The sequence below is a fragment of the Cyprinus carpio genome, chromosome B19 (genome assembly GCF_018340385.1).
Source record: "Cyprinus carpio isolate SPL01 chromosome B19, ASM1834038v1, whole genome shotgun sequence".
Taxonomy (NCBI): domain Eukaryota; kingdom Metazoa; phylum Chordata; class Actinopteri; order Cypriniformes; family Cyprinidae; genus Cyprinus; species Cyprinus carpio.
The window spans coordinates 11,963,128-11,987,663 of record NC_056615.1 but is presented as its reverse complement, the minus strand read 5'-3'; the positions used below and the strand labels follow the sequence as shown (position 1 = coordinate 11,987,663).

Sequence of the window (24,536 nt, the reverse complement as noted above, 5' to 3'; positions counted from 1 at the left end):
TGAAAAAGTTCATTATTTTCCATAATGTAATGATAAAATTAAACTTTCATATATTTTAGATTCATTGCACACCAACTGAAATATTTCAGGTCTTTTATTGTTTTAATACTGATGATTTTGGCATACAGCTCATGAAAACCCAAAATTCCTATCTCAAAAAATTAGCATATTTCATCCGACCAATAAAAGAAAAGTGTTTTTAATACAAAAAACGTCAACCTTCAAATAATTATGTTTAGTTATGCACTCAATACTTGGTCGGGAATCCTTTTGCAGAAATGACTGCTTCAATGCGGCATGGCATGAAGGCAATCAGCCCGTGGCACTGCTGAGGTGTTATGGAGGCCCAGGATGCTTCGATAGCGGCCTTAAGCTCATCCAGAGTGTTGGGTCTTGCGTCTCTCAACTTTCTCTTCACAATATCCCACAGATTCTCTGTGGGGTTCAGGTCAGGAGAGTTGGCAGGGCCAATTGAGCACAGTAATACCATGGTCAGTAAACCATTTACCAGTGGTTTTGGCACTGTGAGCAGGTGGCAGGTCGTGCTGAAAAACGAAATCTTCATCTCCATAAAGCTTTTCAGCAGATGGAAGCATGAAGTGCTCCAAAATCTCCTGATAGCTAGCTGCATTGACCCTGCCCTTGAAAAAAAACAGTGGACCAACACCAGCAGCTGACATGGCACCCCAGACCATCACTGACTGTGGGTACTTGACACTGGACTTCAGGCATTTTGGCATTTCCTTCTCCCCCAGTCTTCCTCCAGACTCTGGCACCTTGATTTCCGAATGACATGCAAAATTTGCTTTCATCGAAAAAAAAAAGTACTTTGGACCACTGAGCAACAGTCCAGTGCTGCTTCTCTGTAGCCCAGGTCAGGCGCTTCTGCCGCTGTTTCTGGTTCAAAAGCACACGCCTGTGCACGGTGGCTCTGGATGTTTCTACTCCAGACTCAGTCCACTGCTTCTGCAGATCCCCCAAGGTCTGGAATCGGTGCTTCTCCACAATCTTCCTCAGGGTCCGGTCACCTCTTCTCGTTGTGCAGCGTTTTTTGCCACACTTTTTCCTTCCCACAGATTTCCCACTAAGGGTGCCTTGATACAGAACTCTGGGAACAGCCTATTCGTTCAGAAATTTCTTTCTGTGTCTTACCCTCTCGCTTGAGGGTGTCAGGTCGGCAGTCTTACCCATGATTGCGGTTTTGAGTAATGAACCAGGCTGGGAGTTTTTAAAAGCCTCAGGAATCTTTTGCAGGTGTTTAGAGTTAATTAGTTGATTCAGATGATTAGGTGAATAGCTCGTTTAGAGAACCTTTTCATGATATGCTAATTTTTTGAGATAGGAATTTTGGGTTTTCATGAGCTGTATGCCAAAATCATCAGTTTTAAAACAATAAAAGACCTGAAATATTTCAGTTGGTGTGCAATGAATCTAAAATATATGAAAGTTTAATTTTTATCATTACATTATGGAAAATAATGAACTTTTACACAATATGCTAATTTTTTGAGAAGGACCTGTATATATATATATATATATATAGACTGAATAAGGTGCAAATGTAATTTTGTACTAAATAAGAAGTTAATATTGTGGTATATTTTAAACACAATATTGTGTTTTTGTTCAATTTTGCCAACGAAAATATTACATAGAACTGTTGTGCGTCTGTGAGCCACACAGTGGTGTTTAGTTTCTAAATGAATCCGCCTTTTGAATGAATCATGTGAACAAATTATTGAATGGTCCATTCATAAATTGAGCCATTTACTTCATTACTGAATGAATAAGCCATTTGAATGAATCGATTCATAAAGACATTTTCCGCCACCTGCTGGTAGTTTTAGTTTCTTCTTTAGAGTATCATTTAATTTATTAAAATAACAAAAAAATACAAATATGATGGCCGAGAAAGCTCAACGCGCTGCAAATAGAAAAAACACCTACAAATTAAGAAAACAACTTCATCAATTTGACAGCACATGTGCTACAAATGCTCACAACACAACCAAATAAAGAAATGCAATGCAAATAGAAAAAAAAAAAAAAACACCTGCAAATTAAGGAAACAACTTAATCAATTTGACAACACACGTTACAAATGCTCACAACACAACCAAATAACTAAACACACTGCACATAGAAATAAACACCTGCAAATTAAGAAAACAACTTATCTATTTGACAACAAACGAGCTGCAAATACTCAGAACACAACCAAAGAATTTTTCATTTATTTTTTTGTATTTGGTTGTGTTGTGAGCATTTGCAGCACATTTCTTTATTTGTTTGCGTTGTGAGCATTTGCAGCACTTGCTGTCAAACTGATGAAGATGTTTTCTTGATTTGCTGGTGCTTTTTCTATTTGCATGTGTTTTCTAAAGTTGCAGTGTGTTGAGCTCTCTTGGCCACCGTATAAAAACATTAAAGGGATAGTTCACCAAAAATAAATAAATAAATTCTGTCATCATTTACTCAACCTCATGTTGTTTCAAACTCGCTTTCTTTTACACAACATAAAAGAAGGTATTTTGAAGACTGTTGGTAAGCTGGTTTGGTTACCAGTGACTTTCATTGCATGAACAAAAATACTGAGGTGTTTCTCAAATTATCTTCTTTTATGTTCTATAATTTATGTTAGGCCATTGTAGCCTTAACATTTAAGACAATAATGGCTCTAAATTATGTTTTGAGGTTATTTTCCACAGCCAAATTTAGTTTGTGATTAATTAGATTAATTAATCGTAGCACCCTGTAATTACATTAAAAATTTTAATGGCTGACAGCCCTAATTTTTTTGTGTTTGCTTTTATTTATTTATTTATTTTTTTTTAGTGTTGAATTTTTTGCTTTATTTTATTTTATTTGAAGGTTTATTAATTCATGTTTATTCATTTTTCAGGTACTGTTGCTTTAGTAATTTTAGTTAGTCGCCTTAAACTTACTATATTTTAGTTAGTTGCCAAGGTTTTTCATCTTATGAGCTTTTCAGCTTTTTTTAACACTGGTATTTTAATCTTAGTTTTAGTTTTAGTTAACAATAACAATTTAAAGTGTACAAAGTTTAATTGCCACTATCAAAAAAGAACAAAAAGTCAAGGACACAGTGATTCAGCTACATAATCACAATATGCTAACAGCTTCGTTATTCTACAGGCACAACAGTCCCAGCCCTCCTAAACAGCACATCCAACCAGCTCTACCTGCACTTCTTCTCAGATATCAGCGTCTCCGCAGCCGGTTTCCGTCTGGAATACAAGAGTAGGACATCTGTTGCGAGTCCTGTGCATCTGGACTATACACTCATCAATAAAAACTCAACTAGCTTTTTCATTCAGCTTAATTCCTCTTTGTTTGTCTTGTTTTGTTGTTTTCTCTCACAGCTGTGTCCCTTACTAGCTGTCCTGAACCGGTTGTACCCATGAATGGCTTCAAAGTGGGTGAGAGATTACAGATGAACAGTGTGATGTCCTTCCAGTGTGACCCTGGATATACTCTGCAGGTGAGACTGAACTTGCCAAACCTTGGACAAAACCGTGGTTGTTTCAGGACACCGATGTTACATTAGCCATCAAGTGGCATCCCAACAATATTCCAAAATAGTTTATTGTACAAAGTACCAAAAATGTCCTTAAAAACGCCCTCGGTAGCAAATAATTAACTGCTCAAAACACAATGTGGTCAGAGGAAACCATGATTAGCCTGGATTTGGCAGTGTGTTATGCAACCTGTCCATGTTGGCAGCTGCTTAATTTGTCAAGCTTTTATGAAAAATGCATTATTTTTCACCAAACTAGCACAGAGTTTAACATTTTACATCAACAACAAAAGATGTTTTCCTTGGAAACCTATTTATTTTTCTCTGTGGACTATTTGCAGTTATATGGTGGTAGTAATGCCAAGGTTATGTGTTGGAAATACCTTTCAGTCAGTATTTTATTTAATTTTTTGTTTTCTTTGGATAAAGTGGTGGTTGGAGAGATGGGGCAGTAACAGTTTAATGGGTTTGCTGATGCCTGGCTTCCTGTTGCTCTTTTACAATTTCAACACCTGTTGCTGATACTGGGTTGATTACTTACAAATAGTAGTCTATTACTGAATTCAAATTGCATGATGAAATTTGAAGTAAATTACATAATCTGTTACATTACATATTTTAGCTAATATAATCTGACTACTTTTAGATTACTTTTAAAACTGGGGGGTTAAAGTTGTTCAATTCCAAGTTAGTCTGGTTAAAATATTTTAAATTAAATATAGATATAATCATAGTATAATCTATAAGTATTTCACATACTGTATAATCAGTTACTACCTCGCACTGCTTGTTGGTCGCTGGTGCTCGGGACAGTGTGCAAACCTGACAGTTATTTCAAGACCGTTTGAAATGAGTTTGCATCTGCAATTAGTAGTAGCATAGACTTTGTTCAGACTAGGTGCAGACTTGAGACAAGAAAAGGCGATGAGCTTCAGAACTTGGCTTAAGAAAGCCAAAAACCTTGGGGGAAAAAATTGATGCTCAGAATGTGGCCAAAGTGAATACTGAATGAATGAAGGAAAGACTGAAAAGCAACAAAATATTTCTTATTTTTATTTTTTTTTATCTTTGCAGGGAGTCTCCCATATCTCTTGTATGCCAGGGCCTGTGCGCCGCTGGAACTATCCGCCTCCACTCTGCATCGGTAATAACTTCTGTCATCTTTTATTCATTTATTTCTTTTCTAAATCTTGGCTTCTGTAGATTTATAAGTTCAGATCTACCACAGAGTACCGAATGGTAAAGAACTACACTGGTACTTGTGTCCATGTGTACAGCGGCACCAAAATGTACTCAGGCACTTAAGCCACATATAGAAATGTATGAATTTCACTGCATTAAGTTACAAATGATCAAATAAATGATACTACAATGTTTCACAGAGCTAACTGAGAAATGTCTGCAGTTATTCCTTTTATCTAACTGGTCCCAAACTGATTTTCTAGTTGATGTATGAGGTCAGTTCTTCTCAAGTTCTCACAGATGTCCAAGCAGAGCAACTGCATGTGTACAGGATCCCATCTGACAAGTGCAGTTGTGCCATCTTTCTTTAAAAATGCCATTTGGTTTGTTAATTTATCTAATGCGATGAAAAGAGCAGGGATGAAGAGTCTTCACATGATCAAGATAATAGCATCGCATATTTCTTGAGAAAACCCTAATATTGTCCTGTTAGGTCCTATTTTTTTATTTCCATCTCCTTCTGTGATCGGCGGAGCTCTTGAGATGATTCATGGCTTGGACGGTCATCAGCAGTTTCCTGATTCCTACTGCTTTTTCAAAGGCACAGAGCACATTTTTAACCCCTCCATTCTATATAGACTCCATTCAGGATCTGAAGCTTTGTAAGGCTTCTCAGCACATCCATAGAATCTCTTTGAGTCCAAAGCCAGGGCTTTAATCAGAGTGATATTTGAATCAATCAGTAGTTTAGACTCAAAGCCTCGAGAGGAGGAGGAGGGGATAGAGCATGCGTTTTCACTGATATGAGAAGATTGAAGGCTACAGAGGTGCTCGAGTGGCCTTTGATAGTTTCGGGAAGTGAATTGGCCTTTTTAATAAATGAAAGACTTGTTTTCCCTATGATGTCAATAGAAAAGCTAATGTGTTACATTTCTTTATTCAACTCGAAGCTTTTAGGGACACTGCAAAAGGAAGACGGGATTGCTAAGCAACGTGAAACGTCAATCCACTTATAGCCCACACAGATTGCTGTAGATATCACAGAACATTGCATGTTTACATCCTATTTCCCTATAGATATTTTATTTTATTATTTTAAAATTAAATTATATTATTTACATTTGCGTTTATTTGAGTTACATTGAAAGTTAAATTAAAAGAATCTTGGGCTTTCATATTTTTTTCTGCTTCCATTGAAAGCAGATTTATGTTACAAACATACATACACATAAATAAATATATATATATGTGTGTGTGTGTGTGTGTGTGTGTGTGTGTGTTTTAGAGTGTTTGTTTTTGTGTATTTTTTTTTTTATATATATATATATATATATATATATATATATATATACACACACACACACACACACACACACACACGTGTGTGTTATATATTACACGTATATAATGTTCCAGACAAAATAAACTTTTCTTCGTTTAGCATATTTAAAATCCATGTCATGTATATCTCTTATTACATATTGCATACCAATTAGATTTTGTGTCCCCAGGTCAGTGACAGCAATTTTCACTTTCAGTTATCTGCCATAAATATATACATATATTCTCACCAATCAAAAGGAGTGGAAATAGCCTGTTGGTCACCTCATATCATTCTCTAATGATAGCCTGACAGCTGTCTGCTGTTTTTATTGGTCTTTAGAAGTACTTGAACCTTGAGCTCAGCAGGTTTATTCCACAGCATGTTTTTTTTTTTTTTTTTCTACAAATGAATGTTTCAGACAATGTCCTCGCCATTTTTCTTTTCAGCTCAGTGTGGGGGAATCAGAGAGGAGATGGAAGGCACCATCCTCAGCCCTGGTTTCCCAGGAAACTACCCTAGCAACAGTGACTGCACCTGGAGGATCTACTTGCCAGTCGGTTACGGTGAGGACACAGCAGAATGACCAGATGCTGTTTAAAAAGAGTTTGCTGGTAATGCCAGTGAGATGTAGTTTAAGATGGCTGGATAAAGCTGGTAATGCTAACTGTGGTATTTAAATGCCATGTTACTGAATGTTACAAGATATTGCAGCTATAAGGAATCAAATTCCTAACTTTTAGTTAGCAGAACCAATCACATTTTTAATATTTATTTTTTAGCAAAGATCATACATGCACATTAGCTGGACAAGATTTAAGCTAAAGAATCAAAATTGTTCATTACTGTTATCTGTTAGCAAACTGAGTGGGATGTCATTAATTTTACTAAACATATCTTGTTTTAACATCCAAACAGGTGCTCATGTGCAGTTCTTGAACTTTTCCACTGAGGCCAACCATGATTTCTTGGAAATTAGGAATGGGCCTTTTGACACCAGCACAGTGATTGGCAGATTCAGTGGGCAGGACTTGCCACCATCTCTTCTAACCACTTCCCATGAGACTACTATATATTTTCATAGCGACCACTCTCAGAATAAACCTGGCTTCAGATTTGATTATCAGGGTAAGGAAACTAAAAAAATAAAAGCTGAAATGTTTTGACCAAGTTTAACCATTTTACTGAAGGACAAAAAAAAACCCTCCCCATATTGTTGTAGTTAGCATTGTTGTTGCAGTTCCACCTTTGCACATTTATTTTCTCAGGAACCTCAATTTGAATGTCATTTTCAATACCTTGCCAAGACAATCAGTCAAGATAACGAGTAAACACAGTAATAAGCCATTCTCTCTGAAGCTGTGCATAAAATCCATCAGGTATAAAATGCTGCTGATGCCAGAATTCAAAGTAGAATATGAGTCTAATGAGTGAATTTAAAATTGTGTCATAGAAATGGCCTTTTCTAGGATGGATCCAAGCTAGCAGAATTTATACTATCATGCAATGACAGTTTGCAGTATTGAAATGACTGAAATCTGCATTTACATAATTATGTGTACATTAGCATATAAATCAAGCATTATATCCAGCAGGAAATCAGTTTTTTTTAGTCATGGTCATTCAGTCTTAAAGCATCAGCGTATTTCCTTTTCTGTCTGAGATTTGGAAAAATAACTTGGAAAACTTTTGATAATGGCTCCAGACTCAGGGAGAACTAATGAAAGGAATGCGTATGAATTTTTATTTTAAAACTTTTCTTCAGAATGACTTGAAAGACATAATGGAGGAAAATAAATGGGAAAAAAATGAAGAAACCCAAGAAAAACATCTTGACCCAGAGACAGAATGTGGTGGTGTTAATGTGTTTTGGTGCTTTCACTGCCTGCAGTGAACATTGATCACTTGATTGCATTGCCATGAATTTGAGACTTGCATATCTGAGAAAAAGTGACAGCATTGTTATTGCCAGAGCTTTGATTGCATCTACTTTGAATCAAATCCCAATGCTTTGTTGGTGTACAGCAATCAGTTGATTCCATGCATAGGGTTTACATGTAAAATTCACAGAATCTAAGGTTAGATTGGTACTTGGAGCACAGAGCAATCATTTTTTTGATGAAAGTTGATTTCTTTGAGGTGTCACAAAAGATGCACTCGTCATGTCACAACAGATGCACTTGGGCCTGGCTTTCTTCTAGCAGGTTCAAAAAGAAATCATACATTTTCTTTCCCTTGTCTTTCATCTATCAATATGTCTGTCTTTTCCAGCATATGAACTTCAAGAGTGTCCTGATCCTGAACCCTTTCGCAATGGTGCGGTGGTTGGGGCTGGTTATAATGTGGGTCAGTCCATCTCCTTTGAGTGCTATCCAGGATATCAGCTGATGGGACACTCTATTCTTACCTGTCAACATGGCACTACGCGCAACTGGGATCATCCGTTTCCTCGCTGTGAAGGTACAACCCCCTCCATTTCTTCCCTCATATCAGTAAACATCTGGAATGCTTATTTGTATTCTGAGAGGACAGTTTTTATATAGTAACTAACCTAGTTTTATCTGTCAGATTTAATAAACTATACATTGTCAAAGCCATTACACATTTGAATGTGACAATTTTCAATAATTGAAAATAAATGCCAGTTTTAAAGTTGTTGTTCGCCACAAAATGAAAATTTGGATATCATTTAATTACCCTCAAATCGTTCCAAACCTGTTTGACTTTCTTTTTCCCGTTGAACAGAAAAGGAGAGATTTCACAGCATGTTCATGCTGCTCTTTTTTTTTTTTCTTTTTTTTTTTTTTTTTTACAATGCAAGTGAATGGTGAACAGTGGCCGTCAAGCTTCACACATACCAAAAAGTAACATAAAATAGTCTATATAAACAAATATGGTTATGTGTATTTAATTAATAGCTTTGTTCTTCCCATTATCACTCCTGCTTTGGATGTATGGTCAAGGAGGGCAACTGCACATAAATGCAAATTCTTCACTGTAAACCATCCCTACAGACTCAATGGCTTCGTTCTAACATCTCCTCCAAGAGGATGATAGGAAATTAATCGAGTTCATCCTTGACCCACATTCTCATGCTCGTTTTTCTGTTGATTCAATGAGTTAATTATGCAGCAGGTCACGAGGTAATATATGCGCAGGGGATGCTGAATGCTCGTGTGAGAATAAAGACACTCCTGGGAGGTACTCAAGAGACTGACATAGCATTTGCAGCCTTGTCGCCTCGTTCAGGCGCCGGTGCTTTGCCCAGCGCTGCTGCACAGGTGAACCCGCAAATAGAAACACAGGTTATTCATCCACTTCTTGTTATAACAATCCACACTAAGAAAATCTTAGTATCAACCTGGGCCTTGTTAAAACACTCTTGCACTGTGCATAATTGAATTTGTAGTAATCGAGAGCTCTGGTGTGGCAGAGTGAAAAAGGGAAGAATAGATATGACGCACTACACTCCCATGCTGTGTAATATGCACACCGTCAAGACCAAAAGATAAAAGATGTGACTCTTTTGTTCAGCGTTTTTTTTTTTTTTTTTTTTTTTTTTTTTTTTTTTAGACAATCTCAGGTGTTTGAATGTCTCCTTTTATAATATTTAAGAACTTCAGAACAATATTCTTCAGCTTTAGTGGATCCTTAACTGGTAAATTACATTTTTGATAGGTTGTAAATGCACAGCTAGATTTTTATAATAGCTTTTAATACTGAAAAAATCAACAGACAATGGATATTTTCAAGCATCCCGATTATTTAGAATTTTATCATTGTATTAATATAATAAAGCCATACCATAAAAAGTTTAAAGGCTAAATCCAGCCAAGGCTGACTATATACACTACCAGTCAAAAGTTTTTGAACAGTAAGATTTTTAATATTTATTAAAGTATTCTCTTCTGCTCACCAGGCCTGCATTTATTTGATCCAAAATACAGCAAAAGCAGTAATATTGTGAAATGTTTACTATTTAAAATTAAGATTTTAATTTAAGATCACAGCCTAATTTTCAGCATTATTACTCCAGTCCACATGATCCTTCAGAATATGATCCTTGTCACATGATCCTTCAGAAATTATTTTAATATGCTAATTTGCTCTTTAAGAAACATTTATATTATAATCATTAACAATATTTAAAACAGTTGATTATTATTTTTTTCTGGATTTTTATTTTTATTTAAAAAAAAAAAAATTGGGGGGGTATTGGAATTATAGAAATTAATACTTTTATTTAGCAAGAATGCTTTAAATTGATCAAAAGTGATGATAAAGACATTTATAATGTAACAAAAGGTCTCTATTCCAAATAAATGCTGTTTTTCTGAACTTTCTATTCATCCAAGAAACCTGAAAAAAATATAGTCCGGTGTTTTCAAAATTAACATCAATAATAATAATAATAATAATAATAATAATAATAATATATATATATTTTTTTTAAAAAAAATCAGCTTTGAATAAACAGGAATAAATTACATTTAAAAATTTCAAGTAGAAAACAGTTATTTTAAATAGTAGATATATTTCACAATATTGCTGGTTTTGCTGTACTTTGGATCAAATAAATGCAGGTTTGGTGAGCAGAATAGAATTATTTAAAAAACATTAAAAATCTTACTGTTCAAAAATTTTTCACCGGGTAGTGTATTCATTTTACTTTTGAATATAATTGTTTATTGCCTGATCGTTGACCATGCGCACACTTAGACACACACTGCAAGTCAAGTTTGTCCATCTTTACCGATAGTAAAAAGCTGCTCTAACAGTGCATTGCTTTAGGTCAAAGACTTTATGCTGTGATGAATGATGAGATGTCTCTTTAGAAGCACAAATTATAATAGTTGTGACTTATTACATTTTACACTGAAATGCACTTTATTGGTTGTTTTAAGTTGCGTTACATACATCAGGAACTCAAGTAAAGCACAAATTTAGCACTAATAGAGTTAGTATAGCTGCTAATAGAAGTATAGTATAAATTTTAATTACATTTTAAAATTATAAGTACTTCACACCCCTACTGCCCTGGCTATCACCTACACATGCTGCCACCAATAGTTCATGCCCAGGCTGTCATGTACATAGATTTCCTCTCCCAGGCATTAGAAAGCTGATCGATTTTCTCTTCCTCTTCCCCACCTGTCCATATCAGCCTACTCGGCCTGTCCTCCATCTATGGCTCTCTCTTCTTTTTTAGTTCACCACAACCCCACATCCTCCCATCCCACCTCACTACTAAACTTTTTTTTGCCCAATCGATAGCGTCACCATGCATTTCTGCTTGATAGCGTGGCATGTTTTTTTAAATCAATGCTGTGATCGATACTTCATTTAGCAAGTAAGGTGGCGAGAGAGAGCACACGGCACGAGGGATTAACATAGGCGCCCCTCTCAGCATTCCATCGGAGATGAGAGGAAATGAAGAAGGAGGAAAGATTGAGAGGGCGGGAGCGAGTGGGGAAGGATGTGGGGACACCGAGACCTTGACAGTGCAAGAAACTGCTGAGAGTACAGACAGAGCGAGAGTGTATTATGACAGTCCTTACGAGTGCGTACAAGTCATGGGCCTAGCTTTATTTCACCAGCTGAATCGCATTGATTATTTCCCCTCCAACTTGGGGCAGCAGCCTGGGATCAGCACGGACAGGAAGGGGATTTGATTTCATATGTCTGGGGCTCACTTGAATCATTGGAAACATGGACACGTCTATATAAATGCAAAGCACTGCTCCAAGAGGGATTTCTATGATGGAGTCGGACAAGGAAAGTGAACTACTGGGAAAGACTGAGTGGTGTTTTAGAACCCAGCGGGGATTTTCACCCATGTCGCCCTGCCCCTGTCCTGGTTCCTGCTTTTTCCACCATCCCCTGCATGCTGTAATAAATTTCTGTGCAAGGCTGCTTTCTGTGATGGTGTTTCTTTAATCTTTGGTTGCTACAAAAAGTTCTTCCATTTCTACATGTTAATTTTTGCCTTCTAGTGCCCTGCGGAGGTAACATTACATCAGACAATGGCACTATCTTCTCCCCCGGTTACCCAGAGGACTACCCCACTTCTGCGGACTGTAGCTGGCTGATCACGGTGGCACACGGCCTGGGTATCCGTCTTAATTTCACACTCCTGCAAGTCCATGGCCCCCAAGATTTCATCACAGTCTGGTGAGTTGTCAAACTTTTCTATTGCAATTATCCTTCTTCACCTTGTCAGGTTCTCTTTCTCTCTCAGTCAATTTCTTTTTGGGGAGGGAACATATTTATAGCACGCTCAAACTGGTGATTAATTAGTGAGCCTCTGTGTTGAGTCGCTTGAGACCTGTATATACAGGAAGGACTTTGAACCCTGTCTCAGGTTCACCCTAAAACATGTTAGGCCAAAAGTTGCAGTCTAAGCACACATCTTCTCGAAATTCATTGCTTCTCTTGAGACTGAAAATTTCTGTTTGGATTAACTGAGGAAGCATTGATCTTTTCCCTACTCTTACAAGCACTTCAAGTCAACCTAGAGGTTCAGTATAACCGGAACAGCCAAGAAAAGCTCCATCAAGACAGCTTGGCCTCACTTCAGTGAGCCAGCACTCCCTTTAGCCAACCAAACACTTTTCTGAAGGAACAGGACAGGACGTAATCTGTAGCAAAAGCTCAGGCAGTCATGGTTAAAACTGGGATTAGGTTGGCGCCGAGTTGTTCCCTCCCCATTAGAGGGCTGTAAAGATTGAGGTAAGCCCTCTAGGTGATGTCCTTGTAGCTGGTGACTTCGGTTTTACAACGTCTTGACAGAGAGGCTGAGTCTGACCTGAGCTAGAGAGAACGTAGCACACTCCCTAAGAGAGTGTGAGAAGAGTCTTTTAAATCAGAGAGGTAATCAGTATGGCTAGAATAGTCTCTGAAATCAGTAAAGTAATCAATATGCAGAGATCAGCCTGGTGATCAATATGTGTGGGATCTGACTTACTGTGCATTTTTAGGCAACAAGGCATGTGGTGTTCTCCTGAGTATGCAATGTTAGCGGGTTTGAATTTTAATATTGAATCTTAAACAGGGACGGACCACAGGAAACAGTTCGCAAACTTGGAGTGTTTACCGAGGGAGAGCCCAACAACCCACCAAGCAGCACATCTAATCAAGTTCTAATACGTTTCCGAAGCAATTCTGAGAAAGGTGGACTGTTCAAGATCAACTACCAAGGTAACTAGTCCAAGTCAAAGCTACCATTAGCATTCTTAAACTGTACATCTAAATAGCAGTTTGTTGATTGAGGCAGGACTCTGTGAATGTTTGTGACTGAACAAGTATTGCAGATTTGTAGTTGAGACCAGCTCATTTGAGTCCAAGTCCAGACCAAGACCTGAGTTGGTTGAGTCAGATTGAAGACTGAAACCAAAAGAGGGTCAAGTGCAAGTCAAGAAGAGGGTCTGAATGAATTAGACTATGAAATGTATCAGCAGTGTTGTAGTACTCAAGACCAGACTTGATCTCCAGTCCCAGTCAAATGTACCTTCATGACACTTCATGAGTTCATGACACTGCATGGGTACTTTAAACCGAAAAGGTTTTTTTTTTTTTTTTTTTTTTTTTTTCTCAGGCCAGTCACACTTGAGAGCCCTCCAAATATGAGAACTGGTCAAAAATCTACTATAATACAATGAAAAACTTGTAAAAATTGTGTTTGGGGAAAAAATGGTCAGAATAAATGACCACTTGTGCAATGCATGCATTTCAATTTAGTTACTGCCTCTGCCAGCAAGGGCTAATGGGAATATAAGCTTTTAGCTATTCAGTCAAACCCTGAAACCATTAAACCCATGAACTGATATAACTCAATAATTCCACTTTGTGTCATGTAGAAATGTTCTTTACCTTAACAGTGGATACAACAGTGCAATATGACATGTCTGACTCTTTTCTCTTTGCCTCTCTGTCTTTCCTTCTTCTAGCCTATAGACTTCAGTTTTGTTTGCCACCTCCCATAATTCCTAATGCTGAAATTCTGATGGCCAGTAAAGAATTTAAGATAGGTGAGTTTGAATAGATTTTACATCATTTGCAATCTGATTTGTATGCCTGCTTGTGTGCGTTTGTGTTGGTGGACTCGGCCTGGCCCAGTATAAGTGGAACATTTTGAGCAGAGACGCAGGCTGCCAGTTCATTTTCAGGCTTGAGCGGCTCTCATTAATAATGTTCCCAGAATAGCAGAGCCAGCCACACACACACCTCCCCCCCACCCCTAACACCCCTCGAGAACTCACTTTGAGGAGAGAAAACTGCTCAGATGCCAGGGCTACCAGTCCCATAGGGCCGTGCTGATATGCTGACTCATTGCCAGAATTCAAAACAGAGGCTATGTTGTGTTGTGCATAGTATTTGAACATAGGTAGAGTTTACATTTTGTGCAAACACAAAATGGGGGGAAAGCAGACAGAAGCTATATTACTTAAGTATACGTTTTTGTATTGTATTTAAAATGGTTGTGACAAATTCCTATAGCAGGTAATTAGAAAAATGTACCTGCCCTAAACATTTCTTTTAAGCTTGAGTTTTGCTTCATTTTTTGTTTTGTTATTATTTAGCTGCACATTCTATGTTTTCCAATCTCTGTGTGAAACTCCAGCTCTTGTAAAATCTTGAATATACTTATTTGTGGCTTAATGCAGTTAATATTTCACACATGATTTGCCACATGATGCTCTGGACGAAAAAAAATTCAGAAGCTCGGCATATATACCTACTGTATATGAAGTGCTTTAACAAAGACTTTTTTTTAATGTGCATAGGCAGCATAAATGTGGTTTGTGCTACTTAAATAATAATCACAATCACAGGAAATTATGTGCTGTGTACATGAAAGTTGATTGTTGATTTTTGTGCAAAGGACACATTGATTTTCATTAAGAATTTAAAAAAGCAGAGCTTGAAGAAGTGTTGGATTTTTTAGACTCAGATATTTGTTCATAATGAAATTAGTGATACTACTTTAGTCTTAACTACATCATTCCACCTACAGCAACAACAACAACACTGCTACTAATATTTTATTTAGAATATATGTATATATAAACACAAATTTTGGCTTTGGCACCTATGCTAGATTTTATCATCATTAATATGTATTTATTATTATTAATTAACTTTTGTTCCCCTTAAATCTTTTAAATAGTTTGTTGAAGCTGTTGGTTTCATCTTCAATTGAGTGCCCACAAAAAACACTTGCAAATAATAATGCAATTGTGACCTCACTGGTCCTCTAATGATGACTCACCAGCCTCCGTCACCACTGAAATCCATTGTTAAATCAATGCACTGCTTTTCTGCCATGGAAAAAAAAAAAATGCATTCATTGATATTAATTGTTCTAAATGGGTCGGTGCAGGGTTGTTTGATCCCTCTGGAATGGAGCGTGTTTGCAGAACCTCCGTCGGGGCTAAAGCAGTCATGGTCCTTTGCACTGAATCACTGTTTTGATCACTGATTATCCACCACATCCAATTAATTCACCTAATTCAGTGATTGAAAAAAGCCTGCTGTGTTCAGATGGCCATGAACGCATGCTCTCACAGCCACAAACACATTCCTATATGTGTATTTTCAAAGCATGCAAAGCCTCTTTTTTCTGCTCTAGCTTGTGTTCCATTATTTTAGCGAAGTTAAATGCTGTATTATAAAACCACAAGGTGTTTTTTTTCCTCTTAGCTGAGTCACAGAGTACTTGAGTGTTTGTGTAGCAACAGGGAGATTTGCTACTGAGATGTGAGCGGCCCTCAGGTAGCAGCCGATGGGTGTTATGAATGTAAACCATGCTGTGTGGCGCTTCCTTAATTACACTGCAATGCAGCGCCGGCACGTCGAGTCTCCCTTCTCCTCTTTCCTTCTCTCTTTTTTTCTTTTATTGTCACTGTCAGCCGTTAAGCGAGACAGTGGGGGGACATGGCCTTAATCAAGTCATGAGTGAGGCAACAACAGGAGCAGCCAGATGTTGCTCCTATTGTTCCGAGCTACTCAGAAATCCCATGTTCTCCATAATATTTCAGAAGTATCACGTGCAAGACAATTGATAAAGCAATGATGAATATTTCATCTGTTCATTCCTTCTCTTTCCACAGGTGATATTGTGCGGTACAGATGTCTCCCAGGATATCATCTGAATGGGAACAGCATTCAAACCTGTCGCCTGGGGACTCATCTTGAGTTTGAAGGACCTCCACCTTCATGTGATAGTAAGTTACACATCTCTTGATAGTGTTTGTGGTCCCCAGTATTTTTTTTGTATGTTTTTCTTTTGCTTAACCACTAAGACTCTTGGTCAACCAGGTTAATGATAAAGACCAATTTGGTTGGGTTTTGACACTATTATGCCAGCTAATCCACCACCTAACAAACCTAAACCAGCTTTAGCTATCATGAAACATCATCCTTTCTTCTTTCTGCATTTAAACTGTTTTTATCCATACAATAGAAGTCAGTTAGGCTTCATTCTATCCTTTTTTGGGAAAAAAAGTAGTTATTTTCATTTCACTTTTAGTTAAATTATTTGGTTGAACTACTCACTGGGGTGAGTTCACTAAACAGTTACACCATACGGTAGTACTTTGATGTTAATATGTGTGTTGAATTAACTAACCATATGCATTTAAAAAAAAAAAAAATGTGACTTCCCCCCTCTGCATTTTACAAAAGACCAGTCCTTCGGTTTATATACTATAAAATATACCCCCACTGTGTTGCCATGCATGATGGGTCTATTGATCATGATAGTTGGTTCCGTGCTATATGAAGCTTTATTATTGCTATTGGCCTAGAGGTGGGATGAAATACCTCAGAGCCTGTCAAGCAAACCCCATGAGTATGCTAAACGCTCATCTACCTTTCCTCCAGCTGCTTTTATGTGATTTGATATGGCATTTCCCATAAACTCCCCCAGTTCCTCCTCATTATGTTTATCTCTCTGCTCTCAGCGTAAAAGAATTATCTCTCTGAGCTCTCTGTACTAGCCTTCATGGCGTACAGTACACTCTTAGGAAAAAAAAAGGTACAAAAGCTGTCACTGGCGCCGTACCTTCTCAAAAGGCACACCTTTGTACCTAAAGAGTCCATATTGGTACCTTAAAGGTACAAATTATTTCCTAAAGTGTACATATAAGTACATAAAAGGTACAAAAGTGTACCTTTTGAAAAGGTACCACCCCAGTGACCGCTTTTGTACCTTTTTTTCTGAGAGTGTAGGTCTCAGGTAAACTTCAGAAATCTGAGACCAGACACTAATAAAACATTATCTAATTGGCATTTTTCTAATTGAAAAAATGTTTTTGCTATTAGAAATTATGTAATCAACACAGTAAAACTGTTTATTTCCCAGTTTAAATAGCATTACGAAATCCCAGTTTTACAATGTGGTCTCATATTTTAAACCCCATTATATATCAAGACACACATCCTGTGTTTGGCCTCATCTATGATGTAAATAAAAAGCAGTTGGGCTGTTTGTTCAGTGGAAGCAATGTGTGGGCTACAGTACAGCTGTTTAGCGGAAATTGATTAAGGCCTTTAGAAAAAGAAGAAACGAAAACAGACAAGCTTTATCATTTCCAGCTTAAGCATATGTCAGGCAGAGGCTGAGGTTTGGGGCAGTGTGAAGAGGGAGGACACATAATTAGATTTTTTTATATAGTACAGCAGGCCCAAAGATGTACCTCCTCAACCTTCATGGTGGGAGTGCTCTCTCTGAAGCTTTGTAATTCATCCTAACATTAATTAGGTGTCGACAGTTAATTGCTTCGGCTATATGAAAAGCCCCTTATACTGAGGGCCAACATAGCCAGCTGACACCCGCTCCATTTGGTCAGGGTGCTGCCTCTGGCTGTCAGTCACATTAAGTATGCCTGCCTCGTCAAACACCACAGAGGGAAAGAGACAGGAAAGACTGAGGGACTGGTGGAATGAGAGACAGGAGGAGGAGGAAGAAAGTGATCTTATACTTTATATCAGTCATTTGTTGAGAGAAACAGGTCTGTCCTGATAGGATCAACACGGAAGACAATAAAAAAAACATGAATGACAAAATGTGACCATTTACTTGTGTAAAGTTTAGTTACCAAAACAAATGTGCTTAAATTTCATAGTACAAATGGTAGAATGGTTTATATTTAAGTTTTTTTTTTTCTTCATAAAATAGCTCCAGTATGAGAATTGAAAAAAAAAAAGAAAAAAAATAAGTGTTTTAATAGAGCACTTTGCAGTATTTAGCAGGAAATCAAATGTCATGTGGGTTTAAAAAGCAGCTTATTGTTTGTGTTCTTTTAAATCTGCCCTTTTAATTCCAACAGTGCAATTTGTTCGAGAAAGTAAAAGAAAATTATATGTTGCCATATGGCTACACTGTACCATAAAGGGGCAAAAGCAAGGACAAAATATTTTTAACTTTTCATAGTCTTTAAAGTTGTTGACGTCAAAGGCTACGCATTCAATCAAACTGTATGGTGTTTTAAATAATTCTTTTCATGTGGTATGATCTAGACGATTTGTTCAAATGTCTACATGGACAGGCTGTGATATGCTTTCATCTTCAAAAAACAAAAACAAAAAAAACAGACTACATTAAATACATTCACATACATTAAGAGTAAAAATGGCTTGTGCATAATTACATTTAATGGTAATTATTGGCCTAATATAATGACTACTGACGATTTTGATATTTGATTTAAGGACGGATTTGTTTTCTGTGATCCTGAAAAACAAGTGAAAGTGTGAGCAAGCATACGGAGAGAAAAACTGAGGGATTGAAAGAGTAGAGAGTAAGGACAGTGATGGGTAGAGGGAACGCAAAGCTCATTGAGATGCAGAGGATATCCAGGCTGCAGGTGCACCCAGCTATTAAATCACAGCTTCCCCTCATCTCTCTCTCTCTCTCTCTCTCTCTCTCTCTCTCTCTCTCTCTCTCTCTTTCGCTCTCTCACTCTGTACAATACCTGACATCTGATCTGTCACATCCTCTTGTTGAATACATCATACCATGTCTTGCTTTCCATCAAATATCTCTCCTTACTTCTTTCAACCTTTCTCTGATGCAAAGAATCCAATCCAGAACTTCCTTTTTCTTCTGCAGACATAATCAGAGATAAACATGATAGTCTTATGCCAGTCTCTTCAAATCCTGCCCTGTGTTTAAGTGACAAGTGCTTGATGAGCAGAAGATGCTTGATATTTATTTACTTATTTATTTATGTTTTATGTTTCCTGCTCATGATAACCCTGGTTCAAGCTGTCTAGCCAAAGCCAATCATAAAGGCAGTCCCATTTAAAAACACTTATGCTGCATTGCTTCCCTTTTTCTCTCAGTGTTCCCCTCACTTTCTTGTTTATGTATCTCTCATATTCGGAGAAAGAAAATAGGTCTGTGAATGCTGAGAGTGTATCACATGCCATTATGCAAATTAAGGGTAGGAGAACCTCACACGTAACTACTTTACTTTTCTGTAAGCATACACACACTCTCTAGACTTTCCGTGTTTATACTTAAATAAAATATGCTTTTTATCAGTGACGCACAGAATGGCATGCACACGTGCATGTTGATTTTGTTATTCCACCCTTCTGTCACCATGGTGATATTAAAATCCCAAAGCATTTTTTCTCCTGATGGCATTTAAGTGCTGTTTTCTTTCATATTATTCAATAATTTAGAATTGTTTGCAGTATTTTCCTCTTATTCATAATTCTGTGAATTTATATTAAATATTAATGTGTTTATGTATTATATATGGTATATTTTTGTATTATATATATCACTGAATGCATGTGAAAACTCCCATGAACACACATCATACACATAAATCTATTAAAATTGGTTTATCTTCTGCGCCTTTCATCTTCTGAATTCTAACAAATGGTGAAAATATCTCCACATCTCTTATTCATTTTGAAATCCTGCTCTTCCTCATTTTCAGACAGTCAGTACTTATGTAATAAATGTGTGTATGTTTATTTTTTCAGCTTCAGATGTTTCAAAACATTACTCATTCAAGTTATTTTCAGTCATTTAATAACTCCCTATGAATAATAAAGTCCACTAGCAACTAGACATGCAATTGGACAGAATAGCCCTTAACTGACCCTTACAGATGTTTCTGCCTAATAATCGACCTTCGCAACTGCTTCGTTTCATCAGACAAGCTTTTGATCTTTTCAAAGTCTGTGGAGAATCTGTATGTTTGAATTGTTTTTAACATAATTTTACATAAATGATCCAAAAATATGGTATTAACAAAACAATAAAAAAGGGGTATTTTTTCACATCTTTCAAATATTTAAAGAAATCTCGAAGTTCATGCCGTGGGTGAGACTATGTATGAAATGAACATGCAAAACATTGGCAAGAACATTTTAACTTTAACTAGTTATTATATGTATTGATTAATATTATTTGCAGTCTTTGAAGAGACCTAACTCTTATTGGACATTCAGTCTGAGCTAGCAACAATAACCAAGTGGGCGGAGCTTAACAAATGATCAATTATATGACAACTGTCTGTGGTGAACCGAATACAAGTCTACATTGACAATTTAAGTGTGACTTTTATCCCTTTCTTTGACATCATGAAATGAATGCTGTATGTTGCCATTTTCTGAATGTATATTTCTGTGGGGGCCATATTTGCAATTCATTGTCATGAAGAGTGACATTTTAAGTTGAAAATCCCTTTTTAGATGCCAGCCCGTCTTGTACTGTAGATAATCTTCAGCTGCCATTGTTAGAGGAGGAGTTTTGACATGCCTTCTCCTCTTCTGTCAGAATCTGCCACCAAAACTGTTGTTTACATTCAGCCTTTGACAGTCCATTTCAAAGTGGATTAGGGGATAAGGGCGACCTGAGCGAGTTAATTTCCGTTTGCCGCCATAGTGAAAGGCCTGGGATGATGAGGATTTTGTCTGAGATGCTGTCTAGAGGGTCATGCATTCCGCTATTTTATTGAGGCAGAATGGAATTAGGGCTGGGCAGTGTGATGGTAGGAATGCATCAGCCAGAAGAGATTCTGCTTTAGCACAATATATTTGTGCAGCATATCAGCTATTTTGCAATGTTTTAGTCTGCTTTTAACCCAAGTGTTACATTTTGCATTAATGGCATGCATACACCACCATTCAAAAGTTTGGGGTGATTAATTCATTAATTAATTCATTCAGCATATACAAAATATTAACATATGTATGTGTGTATTTATATATAAATAATAAAGGGGGAAGTCATGGCCTAGTTTTTAGAGAATTTGACTCCTAACCCTAAGGTTGTGTGTTCGAGTCTTGGGCCGGCAATACCACGACTGAGGTGCCCTTGAGCAAGGCACCGAACCCCCAGCTGCTCCCCGGGTGCTGCAGCATTGGCTGCCCACTGCTCCGGGTGTGTGTTCATGGTGTGTGTGTGTTCACTGCTGTGTGTGTGCACTTTGGATGGGTTAAAAGCAGAGCATGAATATTTTCAAATCAGCATATTAGACTGCTTTCTGAGAGATCATGTGACACTGAAGACTGGAGTAATGATGCAAAAAATTCAGCTTTGCTATCACCAGAATAAATTGCAGAATAAAATATATCCAAATTGAAGGAGGGTACTTTAAATTGTAATACTATTTCACAATAGTATTCTTTATATTCTTTATAATTATATATATCAAATAAATATAGCACTGATCAGCATGAGACTTTTTAAAAACATTACTGACAGTGATGTTATTAAAATAAATATATAGCAATAAAGTATAAAAACTATTAAAATTAAAATTAATTTATTTAATATTAAATATTTAGTATTTAGAATCATATTTGGTATTTGAAATCACCCAGTAATCAATACGTCTAAGTACATAAAACATTAAACTGATTCAATTTCCAGCAAAAAAAAGTACTGATATATATATATATATATATATATATATACAGTATTTCTAATGTAATGTCATATCTGCTTCACCTCTCCATAGAATATACAGTATATTATATATAATGTAGCCCTCAGCACAGATGTCAAGAGTTCTTTTTATGTTTTGCAGTATAAACTGATTTAAACAAAAATATACAGACAATGTAAATATCAAGAATATAGCAAGGGCCTATAACTGTTACGATATATTAAACATGCTCACAAAAGACGTGTCATATCTATCAGTTCGTTGCTTTACAGTACATCTTTGTTTGTTTTATAGGTTAACAGCCAGCTTTCAAAGTGCAGTATGCGGCAGCAAATAAAGATCTGTAACACCCACGCTCACACTTTACAGAATGTAATTTGTGAGCTTGAGCTCCAGGATGCACAGATGTAGGTTATTGGCGGTGTATTTTTTACTTGAGCGCATTAGGCTTTATGCAGTGATGATAGGCTCAAACGGGCATCGATATGCATCCATGATAATGTTTGTCCTCCAATGAAACCGCATTCAGATTTTATATCACCTCCGAGCCCTGTAGCCAGTCCCAGAGCCTCTATATTTTACCCTTGTAAAGGAAACGTGTCAAAGCAGCAAATGTATCATCCCTGCATATCTGCCGAGCTCAAGCTAAGCTCTATAGTTCTCTATAGTTCTAAGCTCAATCTCAACCAGAAACCACACGTGTGATTTACATCGTCAATTCTCAAAGCAACTTTTTTTATAATTTAATCATTGTCACCGGAGCAATTCACTGGACTGTGAACCGGAATGTAATTATAAGAATAACTTATCTCAGGTTTGACATGTAAAGCCGGACAGTGCACAGCATGCATGAAATTATTGCTTTGATTAACGTCCATCCTAATCAGTCCACAGACCCGTGGGCTTAAATGTTAGTCAATTAAGGTGCTAAACGACTGACTAAAAGACCAATTAAAGAGGCCAAATATAGAAACAAAACTGTTTACTGTGGGTCATGTTATTTACAGGGTTTTAGCTTGCTGCATCCATCAATATTCTGATAAGCAAAGGTGAGCGGTGAGGTTAGAAATTCTCAATTCTTCCGTCGTGATAATCTCATTCAGATCTCAACTCAATCGTGAAGTATTCACACCAGCGTGTTTATTTAGCAAGACAAGTAATAGAAAATCCATATTTCATATCCGAAACCTAAGTGTCATAAATATTTGATAACAACAATCCCTGTCTGATACGGGGTTCGGCTTGAGACATCTCATCTATGTCATCCACGTCATGCAGAAGAAATGAGACAAAATAATAGAATTGTGTCAGAGATGAGGGTTTATCCTTTTAATGTTATGATTTGTATTTGGATGCTTGCTTTGTATTCCGACAGCTGCAGAGAGAATAAGAGACAGGCTTCCGAGATTTGAGAGAAGCGCCCAAGATGGGCCACTGCATAAAGCCTGATAATTCAAGGTAAAAGTGTGGGGAAATGTCACAGCGGGCCTCTGAGGAATATCAATGACTGAGAGATGAAACTGCAGACTGAGGGGGTGAGCCAAGCGTTACAGCTGTTTGAACAACAGTGATCAATCCTCCCAGTGTCATGACAGACTGGCCTGGGGTGCTGAAGTGCTTTACCAAAGGCATGTACATGCAAGACTGTATTGGGCCTTGAATTTTTGGGTGATCAATAGGCTGCACACTTTCTGTTGCGTCTGAAGCATCATATTGAATACTGTCTTTAACAGCTAAGTCTTAGCGTTTTACGTCACGGCTACCATTGCTGATGTATAGCTGTGGAAAGTCAAAAGAAAATGCTTTTGTTTCCTGGAATTTGTATGTAATAATGTATTGAGCTGAACTACCTCTTGTCTGTCTTTCTCACAGTTACCTGTCCTATGAACGAGGTATTGACAGCCTCCACGGGAATAATCCTGAGTCAATCACCGGGCAGCAGCCTGCCGCACTTTGAGTCCTGCTCCTGGGTGGTGAAGGTGGATTCAGGTTACAATGTCACTTTCACCATTGAACACTTCCAGACCAGCAGACAGTTTGATGAGCTGGAGATCTTTGATGGTGAGTGGATTTATCACAGCTTTTCCTAAGGATCTTTTATGAAGAACCATGCCGATCCTTCCATAAATAATATACACTACAGTTTACTTTTTCATTAACTGTTCCCTCCTGGTGGAATGACCTGCCCAACACAATCCGAGCAGCTGAGACCTGAGCTGATGTACAAATAAAATATTGACAGCCAATCAGAATCCATCCTGCTGTAACAAGCTCGAGAATTTAAAGCAGCAGACGCACATGCACCAGAATAAACACACATTATCTTTATAGCTATCTTTATAGATAACATTCTTGGTGTAAACTGGCCTTAACTCTAGCACTTTCTATTCTAAATTTATGTTAACTATTTTTTTTTATATTAAAAAAAAAAAAAACACAACCCTCTATCACTTGCACTCTCTATTCGTTCTTAAAAAAAATACACTAGCTTTCTATATTCTTTTTATATTATTTCTACTTGTTTTCTTTGTGTGTGTATGTGTGTGTTTGTGTGTGTATATATGGATGTGTGTTGTGTATATAT

General features: G+C 37.2%; 1 protein-coding gene across 2 annotated transcripts in view; it reads left to right on the top strand.

Annotated features, from left to right (window-relative positions):
• csmd2 (CUB and Sushi multiple domains 2) overlaps positions 1–24,536 on the top strand; it is a 285,162-nt gene that overhangs the window by 228,124 nt on the left and 32,502 nt on the right. For both annotated transcript variants that reach the window (XM_042745309.1, XM_042745310.1), the window contains exons 37-47: positions 3,157–3,261; positions 3,384–3,502; positions 4,613–4,682; positions 6,491–6,607; positions 6,960–7,169; positions 8,313–8,501; positions 12,035–12,212; positions 13,093–13,238; positions 13,988–14,068; positions 16,151–16,264; positions 23,825–24,013. In XM_042745309.1, coding sequence (XP_042601243.1) covers positions 3,157–3,261; positions 3,384–3,502; positions 4,613–4,682; positions 6,491–6,607; positions 6,960–7,169; positions 8,313–8,501; positions 12,035–12,212; positions 13,093–13,238; positions 13,988–14,068; positions 16,151–16,264; positions 23,825–24,013 — 1,518 coding nt within the window. The remainder of the gene's footprint in view (positions 1–3,156; positions 3,262–3,383; positions 3,503–4,612; positions 4,683–6,490; positions 6,608–6,959; positions 7,170–8,312; positions 8,502–12,034; positions 12,213–13,092; positions 13,239–13,987; positions 14,069–16,150; positions 16,265–23,824; positions 24,014–24,536) is intronic.